At 37.1% G+C, this 24,095-nt stretch overlaps 3 protein-coding genes across 5 annotated transcripts in view; 2 read left to right on the forward strand and 1 right to left on the reverse strand.

Moving 5' to 3' along the window:
* The window catches only part of XK (X-linked Kx blood group antigen, Kell and VPS13A binding protein), a 245,497-nt gene extending 241,995 nt beyond the window's left edge, over positions 1–3,502 (forward strand). Inside the window, exon 4 of the mRNA XM_080652691.1 lies at positions 3,439–3,502. Coding sequence (XP_080508817.1) covers positions 3,439–3,457 — 19 coding nt within the window. The 3' untranslated portion in view covers positions 3,458–3,502. The remainder of the gene's footprint in view (positions 1–3,438) is intronic.
* Positions 3,503–5,246: 1,744 nt separating this feature from the next.
* The window catches only part of CYBB (cytochrome b-245 beta chain), a 35,518-nt gene continuing 16,669 nt past the window's right edge, over positions 5,247–24,095 (forward strand). Inside the window, exons 1-6 of the mRNA XM_080652809.1 lie at positions 5,247–5,366; positions 7,756–7,851; positions 9,207–9,317; positions 16,701–16,785; positions 18,742–18,887; positions 21,223–21,413. Coding sequence (XP_080508935.1) covers positions 5,322–5,366; positions 7,756–7,851; positions 9,207–9,317; positions 16,701–16,785; positions 18,742–18,887; positions 21,223–21,413 — 674 coding nt within the window. The 5' untranslated portion in view covers positions 5,247–5,321. The remainder of the gene's footprint in view (positions 5,367–7,755; positions 7,852–9,206; positions 9,318–16,700; positions 16,786–18,741; positions 18,888–21,222; positions 21,414–24,095) is intronic.
* The window catches only part of DYNLT3 (dynein light chain Tctex-type 3), a 73,391-nt gene continuing 70,888 nt past the window's right edge, over positions 21,593–24,095 (reverse strand). For 2 of the 3 annotated variants that reach the window (XR_013959775.1, XR_013959776.1), the window contains exon 9: positions 22,373–23,186. The gene's annotated coding sequence lies outside the window, so the exon portion shown is untranslated. Of the gene's footprint in view, positions 23,187–24,095 lie in introns of all 3 variants that reach the window. The other variant, XR_013959774.1, reaches the window with a different exon arrangement.

A 24,095-nucleotide genomic window follows, 5' to 3' on the forward strand; every position in this document is an offset into this window, starting at 1 on the left:
TGAGGTTCTTAAAGCTCTCAAGAAATCTCTACTCATAGCCATGTGATTACATTTATAAAGGAGGAAGAAAAGCAATAGTAGAGAATGGTTGATTACCCACAGAAAATATTCTTTTTAAAATTTTCTTCTCCAAGTGTAGAGTGGGAAGACGTTGGAAAATTTTCCAGAAGTAGGTTTACGTGAAACAAGGAACATTATTTTCTAGTATATGAGTATTCATGGTCCCCTTTCCATTGCTTCTCCAGCAGAGCACAGGTCTCAGGATAGAAATGAAAAAAATATGAGAGAGACTTGAAGATCTAGATAGGATAAAAGAAGATTTACCAGTACTTTTGAAAGAGAAAAGAGGGGAGAAGTAGAGAGGAGAAGAAGACTTTGAAAAAGTTCAAAGAGCTCAGTGGAGCAGTAGTCATTCCTATGAAAGAGTTTAAGGGTACCCTAAATAGGGAAAACAGATTTTTAATGTATTTTATTTCTCATTAGGCATATGCCTCACTTCTTTAATTACATGAGAAAATGAGCACATACTTGAATTAGTTTTTGTTTCAGGCAAAGTGCAGTCAGAAGCCACTATATTTCAGCAGAGGAGATTTCATACCAGGAATTTGTTACATCAAAGATATGGAAGTGGAGAATCCCAACATGGGTATAGAGGCAACATAAATGTTAACAACTAGAGGCCTGTTGCATGAAGAGATTCATGCAATAGGCCTTCCATCCCCTGGTTGCTGGCACCAGTTTTCCTCCGGCACCCAGGACCCAGGCCATCGCTCTGGCTGCCTCCTTCAGTCTTCGCTCCTTGGAGAGCACTGGTCCTGTAGCTCCCTCCGCCCCCGCCCTCCCCCTTATAGCAGGTGTCCCGCCCCGCCCGGCCACTCTGCGCTTGCATGTGTGCTGCCCAGAGGTCCAGAGCAGCTGGGGGGCGGGGCCATTTCCATCTTTGTTGGGTTAATTTGCATACTCACTCCTGATTGGCTGGCGGGCGTAGTGAAGATACAGTCAATTTGCATGTTTCTCTTTTATTAGTGTAGATAACTACAAAAGTGGTTGCAACCCTTCTTCAATCTCAGAAGCCAGTACCATCTGGAAGGAGCTAGAACTACAGTAGCAATGGCCAGCATGAGCTTATGATACAGAGGGAAAGGCTGGCTGGTGAGAGCTGGGGCCTCATTGAAAATGCAGCCACTCCAGCGATGCCACTTGAAGGGAAAGCCAGGGAAAGAAACACTCTGGCTTCTCTCCTGCTCCTCATTCTCCAGTTGGGCTGACCATATCAAAAGCCAGAGGCTAGGAGACTGAAACAAGCGGAGCAAGGAAAGGGTGGGGAATAGATCTCAGAGGAGATGCAAATAACTAACACATGTTTTTATTGTCTTTGTTTCTTTGAATTAATATGTGGAAATGGAAGCATGACAGCAACCGTTCTTAACGTGGGTTATATATTATTCAAGAATAATGGAAATGTTCACATTTGAGTATCTTTCTTTAAATACTAAAAAAAGAAAAATAATATTACTTTACTAATTGTCATAATTCTGGAGGCTATCTCAAGTTGTTTGTAGACAATGACCAAAAGATTTCATGCCTCTTATTTCATTCCCTTTTGTTCCTCTAATTTCTTCTTTTACCTCTCTAATAAGTATAGCTGTTATACAACCACCCTTGTGCAATTAATCAAGTTTAATCACAGAGTGGGATTGCTTACAAGTTCATTGGTTGATCTCTTCTTACCCATCCTCCCCTGCTTCGTTCTGAGGTTCAATAAACTGATTATTAAAAATAGATCCAGAGTCATAGAAGCATGAACAGACTGTTGAACCTCAAAGGTATATTTGTTATATTTTAATATCCTATACTTATATGTGGAGTGATTTTGAATGGGGTTGTCACAGTCAGGCTTGTCTGGTAACATGGTTAAAAGTATAGCCAAGCTTTTTATTTTGATGTAGTCCCATTTCTTTATTTTCTCTTTAGTTTCCATTGCCCTAGGAGCTATATCAGTGAAGATATGCATCAGCATATGTCTGAGGTATTGCTGCCTGTGGATTCCTCTAGTATTTTTATGGTTTCCCACCTTACATTTAAGTCCTTTATCCATTTTGAGTTTATTTTTGTGTATGGTATAAGTTGGTGGTATAGTTTCATTGTTTCTGCATGTATCTGTCCAATTTTCCCAGCACCATTTATTGAAGAGACTGTCTTGACTCCATTATATGCTATTGCCTCCTTTGTCAAATATTAGTTGAGCATAGTGGTTTGGGTCGATTTCTGGGTTCTCTATTCTATTCCATTGGTCTATATGTCTGTTCTTGTGCCAGTACCAGGCTGTTTTGAGAACCATGGCTTTGTAATACAGCTTAATATCTGATATTGAGATCCCACCTACTTTGTTCTTCTTTCTCAGAATTGCTGCAGTTATTTGGGGTATTTTTTTATTCCAGATGAATTTTTGGAGAGTTTATTCTAGGTCTGTGAAATATGTCATTGGTATTTTAATAGGGAATGCATTGAATCTATAGATTGCTTTGGGTCCTATGGACATTTGAATGATGTTGATTCTACCAATCCATGAACATGGTATGTTCTTCCATCTGTTTTTGTCTTCCTCTATCTCTTTTTTCAGTGTCCTGTAGTTTTCCGAGTGGAGGTCTTTTACCTCCTTAGTTAAGTTTATTCCTAGGTATCTTATTTTTTTGATGCGCTGGTAAATGGGATTGCTTTTTTAGTCTCTGTTTCTGTAAGTTCACTACTGGTGTATAGAAATGCCATAGATTTCTTGGTGTTAATTTTGTATCCTGCTACATTGCCGAATTCATTTATTAAGTTTAATAATATTTTGATGGAGTCTTTAAGGTTTTCAATGTACAGTATCATGACATCTGTGAATAAGAACAGTTTTACATCTTCTTTTCCAATTTGGATACCTTCTATTTCTTCTTCTTGTCTAATTGCTATGGCTAGCACTTCCAGTAATATGTCAAACAGGAGTGGTGAAAGTGGGCATCCCTGTCTCATTCCTGTTCTTAGGGGAAATGGTTTTAGTTTTTGCCCATTGAGTATGATGTTGGCTGTAGGTTTTCATATAAGGCTTTTATTATGCTGAAGTATGACCCCTCTATTCCCATTTTGCTGAAGGTTTTTATCAAAAAAGGGTGTTGGATTTTGTCAAATGCTTTTTTCTGCATCAATTAATATGACTATGTGATTTTTATATCTCAATTTGTGTATGTGATGTATCACGTTTATTGATTTGTAGATATTGTACCATCCTTGCATTTCTGGGATAAATCCTACTTGGTCACAGTTTATGATCTTTCAGATGTAATGCTGTATCCGATTTGCTAGAATTTTGTTGAGGATTTTGGAATCTATGTTCATAAGTGATATTGGACTGTAATTCTCTTTCATTGTGTTGTCTTTATCTTGTTTTGGCATTAGGATAATGCTGGCATCATAGAATGAGCTTGGAAGTGTTCTTGCAGTACCATCTCACACCTGTCAGAATGGCTATCATTAACAAATCGACAAATGATAAGTGCTGGCAAGGATGCGAAGAAAAAGGAACCCTGGTGCACTGCTGTTGGGAATGCAGACTGGTGCAGCTGCTGTGGAAAATAGTATGGAGTTTCCTCAAAAACTTAGAAATCGAAATCCCATTTGACCCAGTAATCCTACTTCTAGGAATATATCTCAAGAAAGTAGAAACACCAATAAGAAAGGATATATGCACCCCTATGTTCATAGCAGCACAATTTATAATAAATAAGATTTGGAAGTAGCCTAAGTGTCCATCAGCAGATGAGTGGATTAAAAAATTGTACATCTGCACAATGGAATACTACACTGCTGTAAAAAAAGAAGGAATTCTTACCATTTGCAACAGCAAGGATAGAACTGGAGAGCATTATGCTAAGTACAATAAGCCAGTCAGAGAAAAATAAATATTACATGATCTCACTCATTTGTGGAATATAATGAACAACATAAAGTGATGAACAAAAACAGATCCAGAGACAGAGAAACATCGATCAGACTGTCAAACCGCAGCAGGAAGGTAGGAGAGGTTTGGGGCAAGGGGGAGAGATCAACCAAAGGACTTATATGCATGCATATAAGCCTAACCAATTGACACAGACACCAGGGGAGTGAGGGCATGAGTGGGCAGGTGTGTGTGTGGGGGCAATAAGGGGTAAAGACACATATGTAATACCTTAATCAATAAAGGAAAAAAAAAGTGTAGCCAAATTTCTTGTGTTTTAAATCCCAGCTCCACTATTTCTTAACTGCATGACCTTTGCCAAATATCTGCTCTGGGTCTCAGGTTCCTCATCTGTAAATGTAATCATAATAATAGAGCCTACATCATGTGGCTTGAATTGTTATAATCAAATGAATTACACATACTGAATTAATATATGAGTGTGTCTTTGTATGTATATATACATACACATATATATGTATCAACTCATATGCACATATACACTGAGTGGCCAGATTATTATGATCTCTGAACGCATAATAATCTGGCCACTCAGTGTATATCCTATATAATAAAAGACTAATATGCAAATTGTCCCCTTGATGAGGAGTTCTACCAGTAGGCAGGCCAGCCAACCACCCATGTCCCCTCCCGCTGGCCAGGCTGGCCGGACCCCACCCATGCACAAATTCATGCACTGGGCCTCAAATATATATATACACTGAGTGGCCGTATTATTATGCATTCAGAGATCATAATAATCTGCCCACTCAGTGTATATGTGTGTACATAAATATGTATATGTGTGTATGTATACACATTTACGTATTTTAGAAAACTCGTACAATGTAAACATTCTATAAATATCAATAACCACTATTGTTATTATTTTACTCAACAAGACTGAAAATGCTCCTCCAGCCTGTCAAAGTATAGCACACCTATTTTACGGTTTTACCCAGCATGAAGACATGGTTAGTTGCGTGACTTTTAAAAAATTTCTAGTTGGTAACTGATCAGTAAAAAAATTAATTCACTGTATAAAATACATCCCATGAATTACACTGTTATTTGTCTCTCAGTTGTAGAAATTAGTTTCATTCATATTCCACTACGTTTAGTTGCGATTAGATCATTACAGATCCCATTTCTGTATTTTTTTTGTGGTTTAAAGAGTTAATTTTTTTTATGAAAACAGGTTTTTCAGTTGACCAATGATTAGCTAATTTCTGATTGTAGAAAAGGAAATAGGTTGCCCCAAGTTGCTATTTTCATTTCCTCATGGGAGGAAGAAGCATAGCAGAGAAGAAAGGCTAGACACAAGCATTGAACCTCTGCCACCATGGGAAACTGGGCTGTGAATGAGGGTCTCTCCATCTTTGTCATTGTAAGTACCGATGCATTATGAATTCTCTGACTTGTCTGGGTTCTCTTGGGAACTAAAATAGAGAAAAGTTTTTTTGTTTGTTCATTTTATTTCTTTGATAAATTGTGTTGAAACTGATATACTGTGTGAACATACATCCATTTGCGAGTCGACTGAGTCCATTCTCCCAAGCTTACTTTTGGAAAGAATGTAACTATGGGCTCCCTTCACCTAGTTTATTTCTTGAGTATTTTGGAGAACTAAATTATCCAACATTTCACATAGGGAGTAGAAGATATTTCATGTTAATGATCACTGAGTCTGAGTTGTTTATTAATGTTTACTCCAAAGGCAAATTTTTACTTTTTATGTGTTTATACCAACTCAAAAATGGGCAATTGAAATTTTATATCACTTTCCAAATAACAACTACAAGACTGTCTCATCTGTGGGAAATTGTCTTTTAATTCAGGAATTACAGCAAAAGTGATTGACATTCTTACCTTTATTTTTTTAAAAAGTGCCTTCTTATCTCTGAGGTAAATTAAGTTATTTATAAGGTTTATAAAAATTTAAAGAAAGGCAATTGAAATTATATATCTAGACTCATATATACATTGTATATATAATATATACTCTTTATTTTTTTAAAAAGTGCCTTCTTATCTCTGAGGTAAATTAAGTTATTTATAAGGTTTATAAAAATTTAAAGAAAAGCAATTGAAATTATATATCTAGACTCATATATACATTGTATATATAATATATACTATATATGACATATATATATATAAATCATTTTAATCTATCTTGAGAAATGATTTTTGTAACTAAAGATATGGCTAATTTGCAAATATAAATGTTAATTTCTTTAGTTTTTAACATAGCAAAGATCAAATATTATTTTATGGTGGTGGTCTCAGCAAAGCAATCATGGACAACTGGGAAAATAGAAATGTGACTTATAACTATATCTTTTCCAAATATCCAATGAAAGCATTATATAGATGTTAAAAAGAACTCATAAATTGAGCTTTTGAAAGAATTTATCATGAAGTAAATATTGAGTCTTTGAGTTTTCGAGTTAGAGAGAAATTAGTGGCACAAGTATAATTGAAACAACAAATATTTTGCCATTTAAAAATATGTCAAACCAACATTCTAATGCATATAAAATTCTTCTGAGGATTCAGAGCCATTAACTTGAGTTATCACCATTTTATGAACAGGTTACTCCTACAGAAAACAAGTTCAAATTATACTTTTAGATCCCACCACACTTTTCTCCAGGGAATGCCCTCCTTCTAAATATCACAAACTTGAAAGTGAAGGCACCGCTTGAAAAGCAAGAGTAAGAATGACAAGGTTAGGAAATGGAGAAGTTGTTTTTAAAGAGATTGTTCTCAAGTGTCTGTTAACATTTAATAGCTTCAAAGCACAGTTCAGAAAAAAATCACTATGGAGCTGAAGGTAGAGACTAGACAGTGCCACCACTTGCTGAAGTAAGTGCTTCAGATGAAATAAGCATCAGAATCTACAAGGGTCTTTAAAAAAAATCCCAATGCCCCTCACCTCCTCATTCATGCTCAATAATGCTCCTTCAAAATTTAAGCAAAACTTACCAAAGTAGAACTAAAGCAGTGATGTTTAACCTTTTTAAAAATCGAATGTCACACATAAACTAATTACTAAAATTCTGCAGCACACCAAAAAATAAATTTTTTGCCAATCTGACAAAAAATATAGGTATAATTTTGATTCATTCACACTGGACAGCTATTATTGTGTTAGCTATTATAATTTTTTAGTTGACAATCTAAGGGAAAAGAAGTCAGTGCCCCTTACTAAATAGTCAGCTCTTTCATGTTTAAAAATTTTTACAGCACACCAGTGTGTCCTTGTGGCACCCCAATGTGCTGTGACACACCATTGAAAATCACTGAATTAAAGACTTGACATTTTAGCTGATGAGATTCCCACTAGTAGGGGTGGTATGCTGTGTGGTGGAGGGAGGTGATTGGCACCTGTGAGAGTAGAACACAGAGTCCTACTGGTGTCAGGGACAACATAGCAATGTTATTTCTTTTCCTTCTCTTTTTAAGAAAAATCATGCGCTATCATCTATCTATCTAAGGCTAAGCAGAAAAGAGGAGGAGTTATTATCAGTCTTGGCATACTAGCCAAGTAGTAAAACAATCATGTGGAACAACACGAGGTGCAAGAGTTAATTACAGAGAAGTATAGTGTCACTGCCCTAAGAAAAAGCTGGTTCTAATATGGTTACATCCAGCTTTGTAACCACCTGTGTCAAAGGCTGAACTTGGGGAAGTCCTAACCCTGGTCTGCCAATATTGTGTGAAATCCACCTGTTGGTATGCAAAAACCTCATGCAACTGTTTCTTTTGTGCAGCTGGTATGGCTGGGCATGAACGTCTTCCTCTTTGTCTGGTATTACCGGGTTTATGATATTCCACCTAAGTTCTTTTACACTCGAAAACTTCTTGGGGTAAGTATAAGTTCCATCTCATGCAATATTGAATAGCTCACATTTTAATCAACTATTCTTGTTCACATTCCTTTGAAATTTTTCAGTAAATATTCTGACCAACCCAAATAGCACTATCAGCCTCACTTCCTCCATTGCAACACCCCTGGACAAGAGTTTTTAGGTCTTCTAGTGTGGGACAGAAAAAAAGTGTGGCAGGGGTCCCAGCAGCATCCCTCCTCTCCCCCAAACCTCTTGACAAGTGTTTAGTTTAAAAGAGAAATCTAATACTGGCTCTGGAATGGAAGGGCAGGTTGAAGAGATATATACAGGCATGACACAGTTGTGACATGTGGAACTTTTCATATGATTCTTACCACTTTTGTGCATAGAGAGCCCTAATCCTAGTGGAATGTTATGAAATGATCAGAAGGAAATATGAATCTCCCTATATATGGAGCCTTTGAGGGATTTGCCCAAGAATCACATTCATTGATTAGGCCAGCAGAGTTAAGGCTCCCAACATTCCTTGGGTCCATTAGCATTCCCAGTTTTGTTGAACTGCCAAGTCTTTTCTTCATTATAGATGAAAATAATTACAACTATAGCTGCCCCCAGAGGATATTATTTGCTACATCATGCTGAAACCATGAATTTATTACTTAATAATAATGCTAATTATAATATGTATTATAAATCATACGTATTAATAATTATATCATTATACTATATTATTATGGTTGTTGGTACGTTATTCAGGTTGATGCTGAGAAGGATGATTTCTCTTCACTTTCCCCCTCCAAAATATGCAACTTGTTTAGGTATTTCAAAGAACAATTATAAAGGCAAAGCATTATACAATACCAATGTAAGTTACTGTTGAGGTTAGTCTAAGTGCTAAGAAAAGACTCTAACAACCCCAGTCTCTATACTGAACTCTAGTTAATGATATGCATGCTTAAGTATTTAGTGGAAGTGAGTGATCTAATGTCTGCAATTTACTTTGAAATGCATCAAAAGTAAGATATCTTGATGGATGGGTAGAGGGATGGATAGATTGATGAATAGATGGATATATATGTGATAAAGCAAGCATAGTAAAATGTAAAAGATGTAATCTTGGAGATGGGTAAACAGTATTCAATATGACATTATTTAAAATTCTCTTTATGTTTGAAAATTTTCATTTAAAAATGTTTGGGTAGGGGGTAAGGGCCAGATTAAAACAAAGGGTCCCAGCAGGCCCTAAAGGTAAACCTTCCTTTCCAAGTAACTAGATCTCTCATGTGTGGGCCTCATGCTGGGAACCTTGGGGGAATTGGGGAGGTGTTATGTGCTCACAGATATCACCCTACTCTCTCTTCTGCCTCTTTTAGACAGCACTGGCCTTGGCCAGGGCCCCTGCGGCCTGCCTGAATTTCAACTGCATGCTGATCTTGTTGCCAGTCTGTCGAAATCTGCTCTCCTTCCTCAGGGGTTCCAGTGAGGTAAGAACAAACGTTTACAAAGTTTGAGTTCCTCAAAATCTCAAAAGCCATCAAGCTAAGTGTCCTACCTTAAGAAGAGCAAATAAATGGTTTGTTAGGATTTCAATCTCTGTAGAATATTCATGAGCCAAGCCATGCTTGATTCTGTAGTTTATTTCTATATTAATTGTTGGTGGAGCTCCCTGGGACACCATTTAATCTGAAAAGGACATTAAAAAAACACAAAAACAACCAATCAACCTATACCTCAGTAATAGCAATAAAACCCATGTGCATGCACACACAGAGACATACATAATAAAATATGTATATATATATATATATATATATATATATATATATATATATATATAAACACGGCTTTATGAGGCTGATGTGAAATGTGGGAATTAATTTTACAGTGCCATGCTTTTCAAAGACAGAGAAAATCTCTTTTGTGGATAACATTCCAAGCAAATGGAATCAATGGGCAATGAATCATATTATAATGAATGTGATGAAGAGGTGTTGGGTCTGAGGAATTGAGGAGTTCAGAGCTTTCCAATTGTCTGGGGCTCCATTCACTTTCAATTCAACAATTTCATGAGCCCCTGAATGTTCTATGCTTGAAGAAAAAAGAGATTATATAGAAAGAACTTTTGTAACATATAAAATGGTATATGAATTTCTTATTAATATCATTATACAAAGATGAGAAGCACAGTACTTAGAACCTACACATGGTACTCAAATAAATGGGCCCCACAAAAAGTTACAAATAAGGAACTACAGGGAATCAAAGGAGGGGAAAATTATATCAGATGGGTAGAGGATAAAGAAAGGCTTTCTGGATAAGGTGGCATTAGATATTGGCATATAAGGATAAAATAAGCCTCTAGGAGAGGTAAATGAGAGAAAAAGACTTTCTACCTGGAGAACATGGCAAAAGCAAAAGCACAGGAAATGGTGAGGAAATTGTATTTTTTTAAATTTCTTTATTGATTAAGGTGTTACATATGTGTCCTTATTCCCCCATCCCCCCCCCATTCCCCCACTCATGCCCTCACCCCGGTGGTGTCTGTGTCCATTGGTTAGGCTTATATGCATGCATACAGGTCCTTTGGTTGATCTCCCCCCCTTACCCCCACCTTCCCTTCCCTTCCCTCTGAGGTTTGATAGTCTGATTGATGTTTCTCTGTCTCTGGACTTGTTTTTGTTCATCAGTTTATATTGTTCATTATATTCCATAAATGAGTGAGATCATGTGACAGCAGATGAGTGGATTAAAAAACTGTGATACATCTATACAATGGAATACTACGCTGGGGTAAAAAAGAAGGAGTTCTTACCATTTGCAACAGCATGGATGGAACTGGAGAGCATTATGCTAAGTGAAATAAGCCAGTCAGAGAAAGGAAATTGTATTCTTGAAATCCCTGAGTAAGCATGACCTCTGGCTTCTTTTTGGACATTTTTGCCATTCCTGATCACATCTGAATAGCTCTTCCAAAGCTGGGATTGATACACTGGTGGGACCTATTCTACTAGCTCAGCCTCTGATTTTTCTCTTAATAAAATGTATGTTTTTAATATTAACTAGTTTTTTTTAAAAAATGACTTATTAAGTACAGATAATTTCTACAGGGGAGCAGCAAACAATCTACTTTGAGGGGAATGTAGGGATTGTAAAGGGCAGATATATGAGATAAGACTGATGTGGAAGCTGGAGCTTTGCTGGTAAACTAGAACCTTGAATGTACAATTGAGGAGTTTAATACCTAATTTGGCAATCACAGAATATTTTGGAGAAGGAAAGTGGTCTAAACTGTCAATAACAAAGAGAACTTGCCTTGAACTCTGCCTCATTTTTCCTAGTCATACTAAATTCACATATATCCTAAGGAGAATTTTTAAAGAACAATACAACACTCGATTTACTAATATAGGATCAGAAGACTACAACTAAAGTAGACATTGATTACAAAGATTTCCAAATAATCTCTTCAGTGGAAGAAACCACAGAAGTAAAACTGCATTTGCTTCAAAGTTTTATTGATGAGCCACCTCTAAAGTACAATGTCTGATATACCATAGGCATCCAGTGAACATTTGCTAAATGAAGCTCATGCACTGTAGCTTTTTATTTTTAAGGAGACACAATTTTTATTCTTCCCCTGCCTCCTTTTCGAATACTGTATACTTAGAGGAAGTAAGCCTTGAGAAATGGGCAGTGTTTTCACCAGGATGGCCTGTTAGGAAATCCTTGTTTGTTACCCCACAGGCCCAAATTGCACTGCCTTTGAACTGCCATGCCCCATGAGCAATGTCTGTTGTAAATGGCCGATTTTAGGCTTCCTTTGGCCCAGGAAGGAATATCCTCATGAGGGTCTCTAAAGACATGGATAAAATAAGGCTGCTCTTCAAATTGCAGAGAAGCTCAGCTCTGTAAACAGAAATACCTGTATGTCAAATAATATATGTTGTTTAAATTAGCAACAAGAAACATTCTTTTACAGATAGGGCGTGTCCCTCCTTCTGGGTCTCACAGCTTAAAATGTGAACTTTGTAAAGGAAACTTATTTTTCTGATTGGGATTAAAATGAGTGAGCATATTGTGACTAATGTTGGAAATAATAATAGCTGCTACTTATTGAGTCTCCATAGACCTCACCTAATGAAATATGTATATTAAGCCAGTGAGGTAAGGATGGAATTAAACGGGAGTGTTGGAATTCAAACCACAGTCATTGTGCCCCCAGAGCCCATTCACTTTCCTACAAGCCACTTAAACTCAAAACTGTCCTATTTTGATATTATGTTCTTAGAAAGTTATTCATATATATGAATGATTGGAGCATGCTGAATAACTTAGGCTAGAAATGGCAAAGATGTAACTTTAAGGATTTGTTAGTAGAACACTATGTAATTTGTTAACAGTCACAAAACTTCTGTTCAGTTTCTAGTGGTTTTAATCATTTAGACTTTGGTTTTTAATACTTCTGGTTACCTGGAAAAAGAAATATGCATGATTGGCCCACCCCAGGAAAGATAGGGGTAAAGACTCATCCTGCTTTATTGAGGAAAATGGGGAAGGATAGGCCTTAGCATACAGAAATCCCCAAAATGTTTCAAAATGATTGTCAGGAAGTAAAAATAAAAACAGTGTGGCAAGTGTGGATATGTGCATGAATACATCTGTGTAGGTTTAGAATAATCATCTTAGATTCTAGTACAGTGAAAATGTAATTCATTTAAACAAATAATAATTAAAGGATTTTTAAAAGTACATGACATATTGCTCTGCATACAGGAAACTTACATTCTAGCTGGGGAGCCAAGCCATACTAAATGAAAAGTTAAATAATGATACAAAAAAGCAAATATTTATTAAACACCACTCAATGAGTCTATGAAAAGACTGAAGAGGCAAGAACTATGATAAATATATAGGTAAGGACACTGGTAACAGAATAAATCATTCAACATCTCACAGCTAGGTGGTAGGCCTGGGATACAACACAGATATATCTCATGGCAAAAGTTGCTCTCTGAAATGTAATTCAGTACTGCTTTCTGACCCTACTAATTTTCATTCTCTCATTCATAGAAGTCCAATTATGTACCAGCATGCCAATAAGGACTGTATTAATTATCTATTACTGTGTAACAAATTTCCACAAACTCAGTGGCTTAAAACAACCCCAATATTTTAGCTCACTGCCCTGCAGGTCAGAAGTTCATCTGTGGTTGGGTTCTCTGCTCAAGGCTGGAACCAAGGTGTCAACTGGGATGAATTCTCATATGGAAACTCTGGGTAACAATCTTCCTCTAAACTCATTCTTGTTAGCAAAATTCAGTTCCTTGCAGTTGCAGGACTGAGGTCCCTATCTACTTGCTGATGGTCATCCAGGGGCTGCTTTCAGATCCTAGATGTCCCTGTTTTCCTTGTCATGTGGCTCTGTAATAAACCCAGAACAAAAGTTTACACCACTTATGAGTAACACTTGGGAATCCTTAACTGCTTCCTCCCCATAATCCTTCTGGTTACCTGGAGAAAAAAATATTCAGTATTGGCCCACCCCAGGAAAATAAAGGACCAGGACACGACAGCAACATGAGCACAGAAGTGAAGGGTCCATTGTCCAGGAAGATATGGCACTGAAACCCCTTAAAATCCTACCCTGAACCCTGGATCAGGGAGCCAGAGTTGAGCCTTGCCTCCTTTCTCAGTGCCAGTTGACTCAAAGATAAAAGCCTTTTCTTTTCTCAAAAGCCAGTGCCATGACTTCTAAGCACATTGGGCAGCGATCCCTTGCTTGGTAACAGTCCTCTCCATCTTCAAGTCAGCAACAGTGCATCAAACACTTCTCATGCCTCTAATCTCTGACTTCTTCCAACTCTGACTTCTAGACCGAGATTTAAAGAGCTTTGGTGATTGGGTTCGACCCACACAAATAATCTCTCTCATAAGGTCAATTTGGGACTTTACCTCTGCAAAGTCCCTTTTGCTATATAATGTAACAAAATCACAGGAATGGCACCAATCATATTCATAGGTCAGGTTCTACCCACACTCAAAGGGAGAAAATTATGCAAGGTCATTGGGGATCATCTTAGACTTCTGCTTACCACAGGGACTCTAAGAAACAATTGGGAAATATGAAAATATATTTTCTTAAAATTATAAAGAATACAGTGTAAAAAAACTAAGTGTAGTAAAACTAAGCACAGAACTTGAAATAAAAACAAAGGACAATGAGGTTATATAAGAAAAAAAAGGACAGTCAGGTTTTCACCAACAAAAATGTAAAATAACTTATTTCAAATAGGAAACCCTTGTTTTGAGAGCCTGGATCATTGCTGAACTCCACCCATATTCCCTCCACACTGACAGTTCCAGTATATGGGCAACTGCCTTCTGGAAGCCCCAGTCATTCTCTGCCTGAAGATTTTCTTTCAGCCATTTCCTGGGTGACATACCAGGGTGCTGATGCTCTGGGTACAGCCCTCAGCCAGTGATAGATGGAAGTTGGTGGATGAGTATAAAGTTTCCTAACCTTTCAGGAAAAAATAAATAAAACAGAAAACAAAACTGGCATGTTCTACAGTTTCCCAGAGTTCCCTAAGCAGAGAGTTCACTGATATATTATATGATAGTGGTAGTTGATATGACATACCTTTTATAGGTTTTCTTCCTTTCCCAGTCTTACTTCCCCTAACCTTGTTTTCTGTGATCAGCTTCCAGAATTTACACTTAAATTTTTGTCTTGTTGTGGTTTTTTTTTTTTAAAGGTAGAATAATAATGAGTATATTTTTACATTGATTTGGTGGAAAAGGACATGAACCTTTAAGACAATTAGATGTAGATCCAAGAAACATGAGAGTTAGTATTAGTTTTATTATATGTAAAATGAGGACAGTAATAGTTATCTCATTGTATTAAATGATGTAATGAGCATGGGTAACCTGTCTGGCTCATAGAAGCCCAATTATTTGTTCCTTTTTCTGGAATCCTCAATGTCTTACTAGTATTTCTACAGTTCTAGGAATCTGCTGTCCTGGTGAAAGTAGCCTGTCCTCCTTATATGTAGCTAACTGAGAGATAGTGGAGTAAGCAGTTTTTCATACAATTATATTTTTTCTACAAAATCGGGACATTTTATTTAAAATAAGTAAGCCTAATATTAAACACCCGTATATTTAAATTGAATAATATGTTTAGAACCATCTATACTAATAAAAGGGTAATATGCAAATTGGTCAGGACACCCTCATAGTAACAACCGAACAGCAGGCTGTGTGGGGCGACAAGGCCGGCAGGGGGGGTCAGTGAGGGATGACCAAATGACTAAACAGCAGGCTGCATGGGGAGACCAGGCCAGCAGGGGGATTGGTGAGGGACAACCAAATGACTGAACAGCAGGCTGCATGGGGCAAACAGGCCGGCAGGGGGGTTAGTGAGGGACTACCAAATGACTGAACAGCAGGCTGAGTGGGGCGACAAGGCTGGCGGGGGGGGGGGGGCAGTTAGGGGCTATCAGGCAGGCAAACAGGTGAGCAGCTAGGAGCCAGTGGTCCTGGATTGTGAGAGGGATGTCTGACTGCCCGTTTAGGCCCAACACCCCTGGGATCAGGCCTAAACCGGCAGTCAGACATCCCTCAAGGGGTCCTGGATTGGAGATGGTGCAGGCTAGGCTGAGGGGGAACTGTCCCTGTGCACAAATTTTGTGTACTAGGCCTCTAGTATATTTATAATACCTAAGTTTTTTTTCTGGTTTTTTTTTGTTTGTTTGTTTGTTTTTTCTTTTCACTTCATTCTGCTCTCCTTAAAAGTTCTCTGAATCTCTATGGAGGTACATCTAGTCTTGGGAACAAAGCAGCCACAGAGTGCATTTGAACAGTTTTCAGAAGGGTAAAACTCTGATTCAAACATAAACCAGGTTTTGTTTGGGGTGGGGTTTTTTTTCTACTTTGGGCAGTGATCTGAATACAGATTCAAATCCACATCTTCTTACATATGCTGGGAGAACAGTTACACCAATGTATTGAACAAAATGCTATTTTTAATGCCCAGTTAATCATATAAAGTATGGGATATCAGAATATTTATATCTTTGGCATCAGACATTCTGAATTTAAATTCCAGCTCTGCCACTTACTAACTATGTGACCTAAGGCAAGGTAACCTCTTTATGCCTTTTTTTCTCATCTCTTATATAGGGATAATAATGGTACCTCCCTGATAGGATTGGTGTAAGAAAGAATGAAATGACTTAATGCATGTAAAACAATTAAAGCAACTCCTTGCATAAGCTCTTAGGAAATATTAGCTATTGTTATTTGTGCTGTTATTATTTGGTTAATGAACTCTCCTTGTGATGTTGTCTATCAACATAGGCAGGTGGACTATTTTTTTCTCCTTTAGTGTATGTACTAGAAGGGTATTGTTCTAAAGCTATTCACTTGTTCTAGAACTGTTCACTTGTCTGTGTCCCCATTAGACTCTCAGGTCTTTGAGGGAAGGCCTGTCCTTTGCTAATTTTTATATCCTCTGTTTATTGAATAAATTATTCTGAACTATAAACTATATGGTTAGATAAGTTTTCTGTCCAAATTCTTATTTTATACAATTAAGCAGTGGATTCCAGGAGAAACTTTTTATGCAACTAGTAAGGTAACATAAAACATATTGGTTAAGCCAGTTATGCCACTTACTGGCCCTTTGACCTTGGGGTGATGACTACATTAATCTGAGCCTCAGTATTTTCATCTACCAAATGGGTATAATGACAGTTTTTATGGTGGTTGTGAGAATTAAATGAGATGATATGTCTCTAATGTCTGGCACAGAGAAATCCTTCTTATTAAAAATTACTATTTCATTTTTCCCCCTTAATCCAAAGTTTTGCTCAACAAGAATTCGAAGGCAACTGGACAGGAACCTCACCTTTCATAAAATGGTGGCATGGATGATTGCACTTCACACTGGTAAGTTTATTACAATATTTGAGCTTTCAAAGAAAACTTGGAACCACAGATTTCTCTCTATTCTTACTTTTAAAACTAGGAGGTCAGCTTTTATACACACATTAGGTGGTGATTAGATATGTTGTATTTTTTATGAGTTCCGTTAAAAAATATTCACCCCTCTTTCCATCATCCCAACATTAGGATTTATTCCTTCAGGTCTTAACACTTTCTTATCTTGGGCTCCTCTGATAAAATCCTAGCATCTTCAACTTTTTTCGCCCTTTTTATACAAAAAATATTGGTTAGTCCACATATGAGGGCTTTTATTCATTCATTTTAAAAAATTCTTATTTGAACATGTAGATTCGTGGATTTCTTGCAATAACTTTATAGAAGCTACAGCCTATAAATTGAGAATCCCTAATGATAGAGTTTATCAGCTAAACACTTTTTATTATTATTTATATATACATATATATGCATGTGTATATGTGTATATATACATATATAATAGGTATACAAGTGTTTATATGTACAATGTATTATTGAATTATTAAGGTGGTGGTATTAGCACAAGAAGGGTTGTATCTGGCATGGCAACTATCATTAATAATACTGTATTTGAAAATTGCTAAGAGAGTAGATCTTAAATGTTCCTATAACAAGAAAATAATTCTGTAACTATGTGTAGTGATGGATGTTTTTGTAATATATACAACTATTGAATCATTATGCTATACACCAGAAACTTATGTAATGTAAGTCAATTATACCCCAATTTTTTAAAAAAAGTGCAAAAAAAAAAAAAAAAAGAAGGGATGGATCTGAGACTCTTATCAAATCTCCATTAGGTCACTTAATAAATAATTGATGTGCCAGACTATAGGCATGCACACATACACAGTGATGAACAAAAAAGACTTTTACTCTACCCTTAAGGAGTTTGTCCCTGAGTAAAATAGGCTTAGTTCACAGATGTTCAGTTGGATTTCTCATTTTGTACTGATCATGCAGATTTTGTTAGCTGTGGCAAATGAAATATTTCAAAAGTGAAATGTATAAAAAAGTGAAATATATGATAAAATCTTGTTAGAAAGCAACATAGTGTAATGGTTAAGAGCACAGATTTGTGGGCCAAACTGCTTGGATTTGATTTTTTAAAAATTCTTTATTGTTTAAAGAATTACATGAGTCTCCTTTTTTTCTCCCCCTGCCACCCCGTCCTCCAAGCACAAGCATTTGGAATTGGATTTGATTCTTAAACCTGTTAATTATTAGCTTGGTGACCTTGGGCGAGATTTTAAAACAACCTATGCCTCAGCTTTCTCATCTGTAAGATGAGATGATAATAATTATATCTAAATCATTGACTCATAAGGATTAAGTATTTATAAAGCACAGCAGTGCTTGGCACCTAGTAAGTCCTATGGTGGTGCTTGTTAATCAAAGAGTGAAATTAAAAAAAAGGAGATTCATTCTTATGCCCATTGGTTCATATCAGTTTCATATAATTTTGTCATCTCTTTCTGGACTAATGTCAGAGTCCAGTGAATAGAACAGCCAAAGGTATATGTTACATGAGAGTCTTACTGTTTGAGCATAAATATATCTGGGTAAGAGAGACAATGACAGGGACATCTAAATATCCTCAGAGATCAAGGTTATTTTGTAGAATCTTAGAACTTAATTGACTCTTTAGGATCATACAGTTCAACACCTTCATTTTTCAAATTAAGAAACCCAGATCAGAGAGATTAAGTGATTTTCCTACACTCACACAACCAGAGAATATCTTACCCACTAGAATTCCCTTGCCTCTTTGATCCTGGAGACCCAGTTTTTGTTTATAAGTGTATTGGGCCATCCTTGTGTTTCCCTGTAACTTATAGAGTCAGAGGCTATAGGCAAACCCAGCTTACAATAAAATTGCCCACACTCTTTACCTTCTTTGTTTCTCTTCTCTGCCCTCTTTAGCAATTCACACCATTGCACATCTATTTAATGTGGAATGGTGTGTGAATGCCAGAGTCAACAATTCTGATCCTTACTCAATAGCACTGTCTGACATTGGAGATAAGCCTGGTGAAACTTACCTCAATTTTGCTCGAGAAAGAATCAAGGTAAGCCTCTTATTTCCTGATTCTGATGTTCCCTAGACCGGTGGTCGGCAAACTCATTAGTCAACAGAGCCAAATATCAACAGTACAATGATTGAAATTTCTTTTGAGAGCCAAATTTTTTAAACTTAAACTTCTTCTAACGCCACTTCTTCAAAATAGACTCGCCCAGGCCATGGTATTTTGTGGAAGAGCCACACTCAAGGGGCCAAAAAGCCGCATGTGGCTCGCGAGCCGCAGTTTGCCAACCACAGCCCTAGACCATTAAAACTGAGGACTAGATTTCAATGAGTGAACAAGTTTCCTTGGCCAGAACAACAAAAGTTGACTAACAGATTAACAAGTCTGTAGGTTCTAAGAAAGTGAGTACAGAGAAAATGTCTCTCACACTCCTGATCCCGTGTGTGGAGGGTCACTAGATGTTTTTCAGTTCTTTAAGCTAACCTATGAGAATCTGTGTGGGCGGAGCCTGGAGTAAGTAAGGCTCACCCATGACACGGCCCAACAGAAAGCCAGGAATACATATCTAGACAAATAAAGTTGGATTTATTACTTTGTTACTTGCTGCAGCAAAAGAGACCTTACACCATGAGGAAGTCTGGGGCATCTTAGAAGGATCTTAAGAGGGGCTTGTTATAGGACCTGGGCTTGTGTTAGATAATCTGGGAAAGGCTTAAGCAAGCAAGGACTTGCTCTAGATCAGGTATGGTCAGGAATTGGGGGTAGTTCTAGGATTGGGTATCTTCCTTTTTTTCGAGGGGGCACAAGGGAATAGAATGGGGCTAAATATTTAATAGATAAAGAAGCAGTAGTCACCCGTGTTTCTTATACTGGTTCAGACATGATTTTGGAGTGGTTTTGTCTTTGCCTCACTCTGTAACAGTCACAGAATGACGCTGGCATTCTATGAAATTGTTTATGTGATATAGGGAACATTCTGGTCTAGGTGTCAGTACCAGACCAGCCGCCAGGTGACAACTGTGTTATACTTTTGTTCTTTTTTACTATAGCATCTAAGATGTGTCCTCCTATGTCTGCTAATTGTCATTCCTTGATATGTACAGTGCACTGAGAATAAGTCAGCAGTTCTGCAGGGGGATCCACTTGTATCCACAGGAAAGGTCTTCTCCCCTTCCAGCAGTTGTTGAAGCTTTCTACACTCAGAGGGAGAAGCTCCAAGTGGTCTTCATGTGCCCAGTAGCTTGGGATAATGGCCAAATCACATCTCTGTGCACCAGATTTCAAACATGTTTCCTTCTTTTTAGAAAAGATTATAAGAAAAGTCCCTTAATTCTGAAGAAATAATTATCCTTGGACTTGACATGCAAAAAATTGGCTCATCTACTTAGGGACAGAATGAAATAACATCAAACAAAACAGAAACTCTTTTTCTGTAATGTGTGGGATATTTTGCTTTTATATTGTTCATTGTTTTTGTACAATCATATATAAGGGTGGCATTATGAACATACAAGGTAAGCAAGCCAACCCTGCCTTGTTGTGCCCAGATCCCTTTGGATCACTTTTACTGTGTCTGTGTTGCCCCACCATTTTGTGTGCTTTCACTTCCAATTTCCTGTATAAGTGTGTCTTCCTCATAGGACCAACCTGGGGCTATTGGGCTATTGGAGTCCCTTTACCCACAAGCTTAGAGAGCTAGAAAGGCCTGGATAGCTACCTCTCTCTGGGCAGCCCTTACCCAATAACTGATGGATGCAGTCCATGAAAACCCAGCTTCCTTGCCTTGAGTCAGGATAAACTCTGAGTTGTAACTTACCATTTAGTTTCCCTGAAACATCAGAAGAAAGCTACCCTCTATAAGACTTGGCCTGAGATCACCCTCTTACTTGACTTATTCACCTTTCCTGTCCTATTATCCATTCCCTTACCAGTTTCTTCTGAATCACAATCTTTCTAAATCACTTGCCTATGAATCCTGATCTCAGGGTCTACTTTGGGAAAATGCAACCTAAGATGTTAGATATACCCAGAATTTGCAAACAAAGCACTGTGGCCTTTTCCAAATCAAAGGGAAAAGGATCTTGAGCTCCTTTTAGGCCAAGATCTTTAGGCCAGTAGACTGATTTGCTTTATTTGATACTCCTTTAGAACTATTTCAGTGTATCGATTCATATTTCCTATGACACCTCAACCACATAAGACTTTTTGAAACTGAGAAATATCTATTCCAAGTCTATATCCCTCTGTGAGAGATTATTAGGGTTATGTAAAGGGGGAATGAAAATACCTATTGCCCTATACACTGGACACTTTATATATAGGTATTCCTGGATTTGAGAGCCTACAAATAATGTGTATATGTATTTGCATTTTATAGAATCCTGAAGGAGGCCTGTATGTGGCTGTGACTCGGTTGGCAGGCATCACTGGAATTGTCATCACACTGTGCCTCATATTAATTATCACCTCTTCCACCAAAACCATCCGGAGGTCTTACTTTGAAGTATTTTGGTACACACACCATCTTTTTGTGATCTTCTTCATTGGTCTCGCCATCCATGGAGCTGAGTGAGTGTTTAAACTCCAGGGCCAAGTATTTTATGTCACACCTTCATTTTCAGGTGTGATGCTCTGTTAGAGGCACAGTGACCTCCTTGTCTGTGTGTGGTCAACTGTCTTCTGAGAGAATATGAGGGGACAACAGAGGTCAGTGTGATAGAAACCACTCAGCAGCACTTTAGTTTCTTGCACTCAATTTATAGCTATTCACAATGCTGTTATTTATAGCAAAATTAAAAATACATAACAATTTGAGTATCTTTGCAAGCATATAAAACATGTTGAGAGTGCTCATACAGTCTTGGATGTCTGCTATAATGTTTCTTGTGGCTTAGTTACTAACATATCAGACAAATCCCCAAACTAAAAAGAGTTAATGATTAATCAGTTGAAAAGGTTTGCTATAGTTGAAAGTTGTTATTCAAGCCAATCATTTATTGATTGTCTACTGTGTATGAGAACTGATCTAGATATTGTGAAGAATTCTAGAAGGAAAATACATGGTATTGCCTTCAAACATTCTAATATAATAAAGGTAAGAGTTAACTTCTAGTGAGTATTTGTTATAGACATGAAATGTTTCTTTTAACCCCCAAGAGGTAGGGATGCTATTACTATACCCATTTCCTGGGAAAATTGTAGACGGGGGACAAGACTAAAAATGTAAAATCTGTAGCCCAAGCCACCCAGTTTGTAAGTGGCATAGTTGGGATTGGAGCCTAGGTGGTCTAAAGCACCTCAGAGACACAGTGCCAGAACATGTGGTTGGAAGAGGTATTGGTCATCTTAAATGAACAGTTTCTCTTATTTTTTTTGTAATTTCAACCCTCATTTTGTAATGTGTTACCCATATTGCCAGAAGCTCTTTGGGGGGATATTTTCTTTTCTTTCTTTCTTTCTTTCTTTCTTTCTTTCTTTCTTTCTTTCTTTCTTTCTTTCTTCTTTCTTTCTTTCTTTCTTTTTTTTTTGTAATGAATTGCATTGATTTTTTTTTATTATGCAAAGGGAGTAGCTACCTTAAATTTCAGCTCTTCAAAGTGTAATTGAGAATCTTTAAATGAGACTTGATCATAATCAAGCTGTTTCAGAGAACCCTAGAGAAAAAAAAAATTCCCCCTCTCTTATTTAATAATTCCACAATTGTACATTCATATAGTTTCATAGATAAGCATATTTATTGGAGCAGGCAGAGAAGTAATATTTACCCATTTTCTATCTACTAGTTATACTGGTGGACTGATTGCTCACAGTCTTATGACTAGGTAATAGCTGAACTGGGTTTAAAATCCAGGCTTTCTAATTTCTGATCCTGGCATCAAGAAGAGAAGGAGAAAATAAAATTATTTTTCTATTTCTTCCTCTCCATGTAAACATGGGCATTAAGAACTTAAATAGGTATCATTTGTTGGACGCTTACTTTGTATCTGGAATTTGTTATGCATCATGCCAATTGATTGTTAAAATAAATATTTAATGAGGTCCTAGTGTACCTATTTTATAGTTGAAGCTGAGGCTCATATGATGTTCAATACCTTGTCCAAGTTCACTTGGGATTTGAAACCAAAGCTGCTTGGCTTGGATCCAGAACTATTTTCACCAGATCATTCTGCTTCTAGTTACCTAGTCTCTCTAAGCCTCATTGTCGTCATATGTGAAATGGGAGTACTAATACTTACCTTTCAGGTTTGTTATGAGGATTAAATGAGATAATTTGATACAGTGCCTTTTCCTAGGCCAGATATATAATAGATGCTCAATACATGGTAATTTCTTCCCCAAGATCTAGGGATAAAAAAGGATGGTTAATGACCTTGAATTAAAACATTATCAGAATATCACAAATGGCACAATAAATTTTAGGTCCCTAAACAAACTTCTACAAAAAACCTTCTATTTCTCTTCTTATTACATGTTCTGAAGACCCTGCTATCTATGTTTCTTGAGGTCAGGGACATGACTTCTTTAACTTTGTGCCTCCCTTGCTATATCCGACTAAGCCTGTATTGTCTTAAGTTTTAGTAGTTGCTCAATTAGTATTTATTGAAGTCAATGGGCTCTGAGCACTTCAAGGGAGAAACCATTAGTGTTCATGTCTGTGAGAATGTCTTAATCTCTACAAAGTTAAGTCATCTTAAATTTAACTAAAATTTTGAAACAAATAAAGCACTTGTACCAAGCCTCATGGCTATTGTTTATAACTGCAGGGGTTGTCAACTACACGAAGGTGCCTGCTCTTGAGGAATAAAATTAGCCCATGTTCTGCTGGCCAAGGTCTTTGCCTGTAGGACTGTCCTCACAGAGGGAGCATCTTGTTCTAAATTGCACAAAGGCACTGTATGGGTTAGCAGTTGATTTGTTAGATTTGTAGTTTTTTGTTTGTTTATAAATGAAAATTCTAGAAACAGAAGCACAAATGCTCCCTTTAAGAAAACATATATTGATCTAAAACTTCTCCTTTATAAGGTTAAGTATAAATATTATTTGTGTCATTGTACATGATTTTTTTCTACTGCTAAAGATCATATATTTTCTTTCCTTTTCTTTAATCTATTTGGAAGGAGCAATAAGATATAACATTTTAGTGAAAAGTACAAGACCCATATTAGAATACTTAAAATGTGCCCAGCCCTGGCTGGGTGGTTCAGTTGGTTGGAGCTTTGTCCCATACACCAAAAGGTTGTGGGTTCATTT

This window comes from Plecotus auritus (assembly GCF_963455305.1).
Source record: "Plecotus auritus genome assembly, chromosome: X".
Classification (NCBI taxonomy): domain Eukaryota; kingdom Metazoa; phylum Chordata; class Mammalia; order Chiroptera; family Vespertilionidae; genus Plecotus; species Plecotus auritus.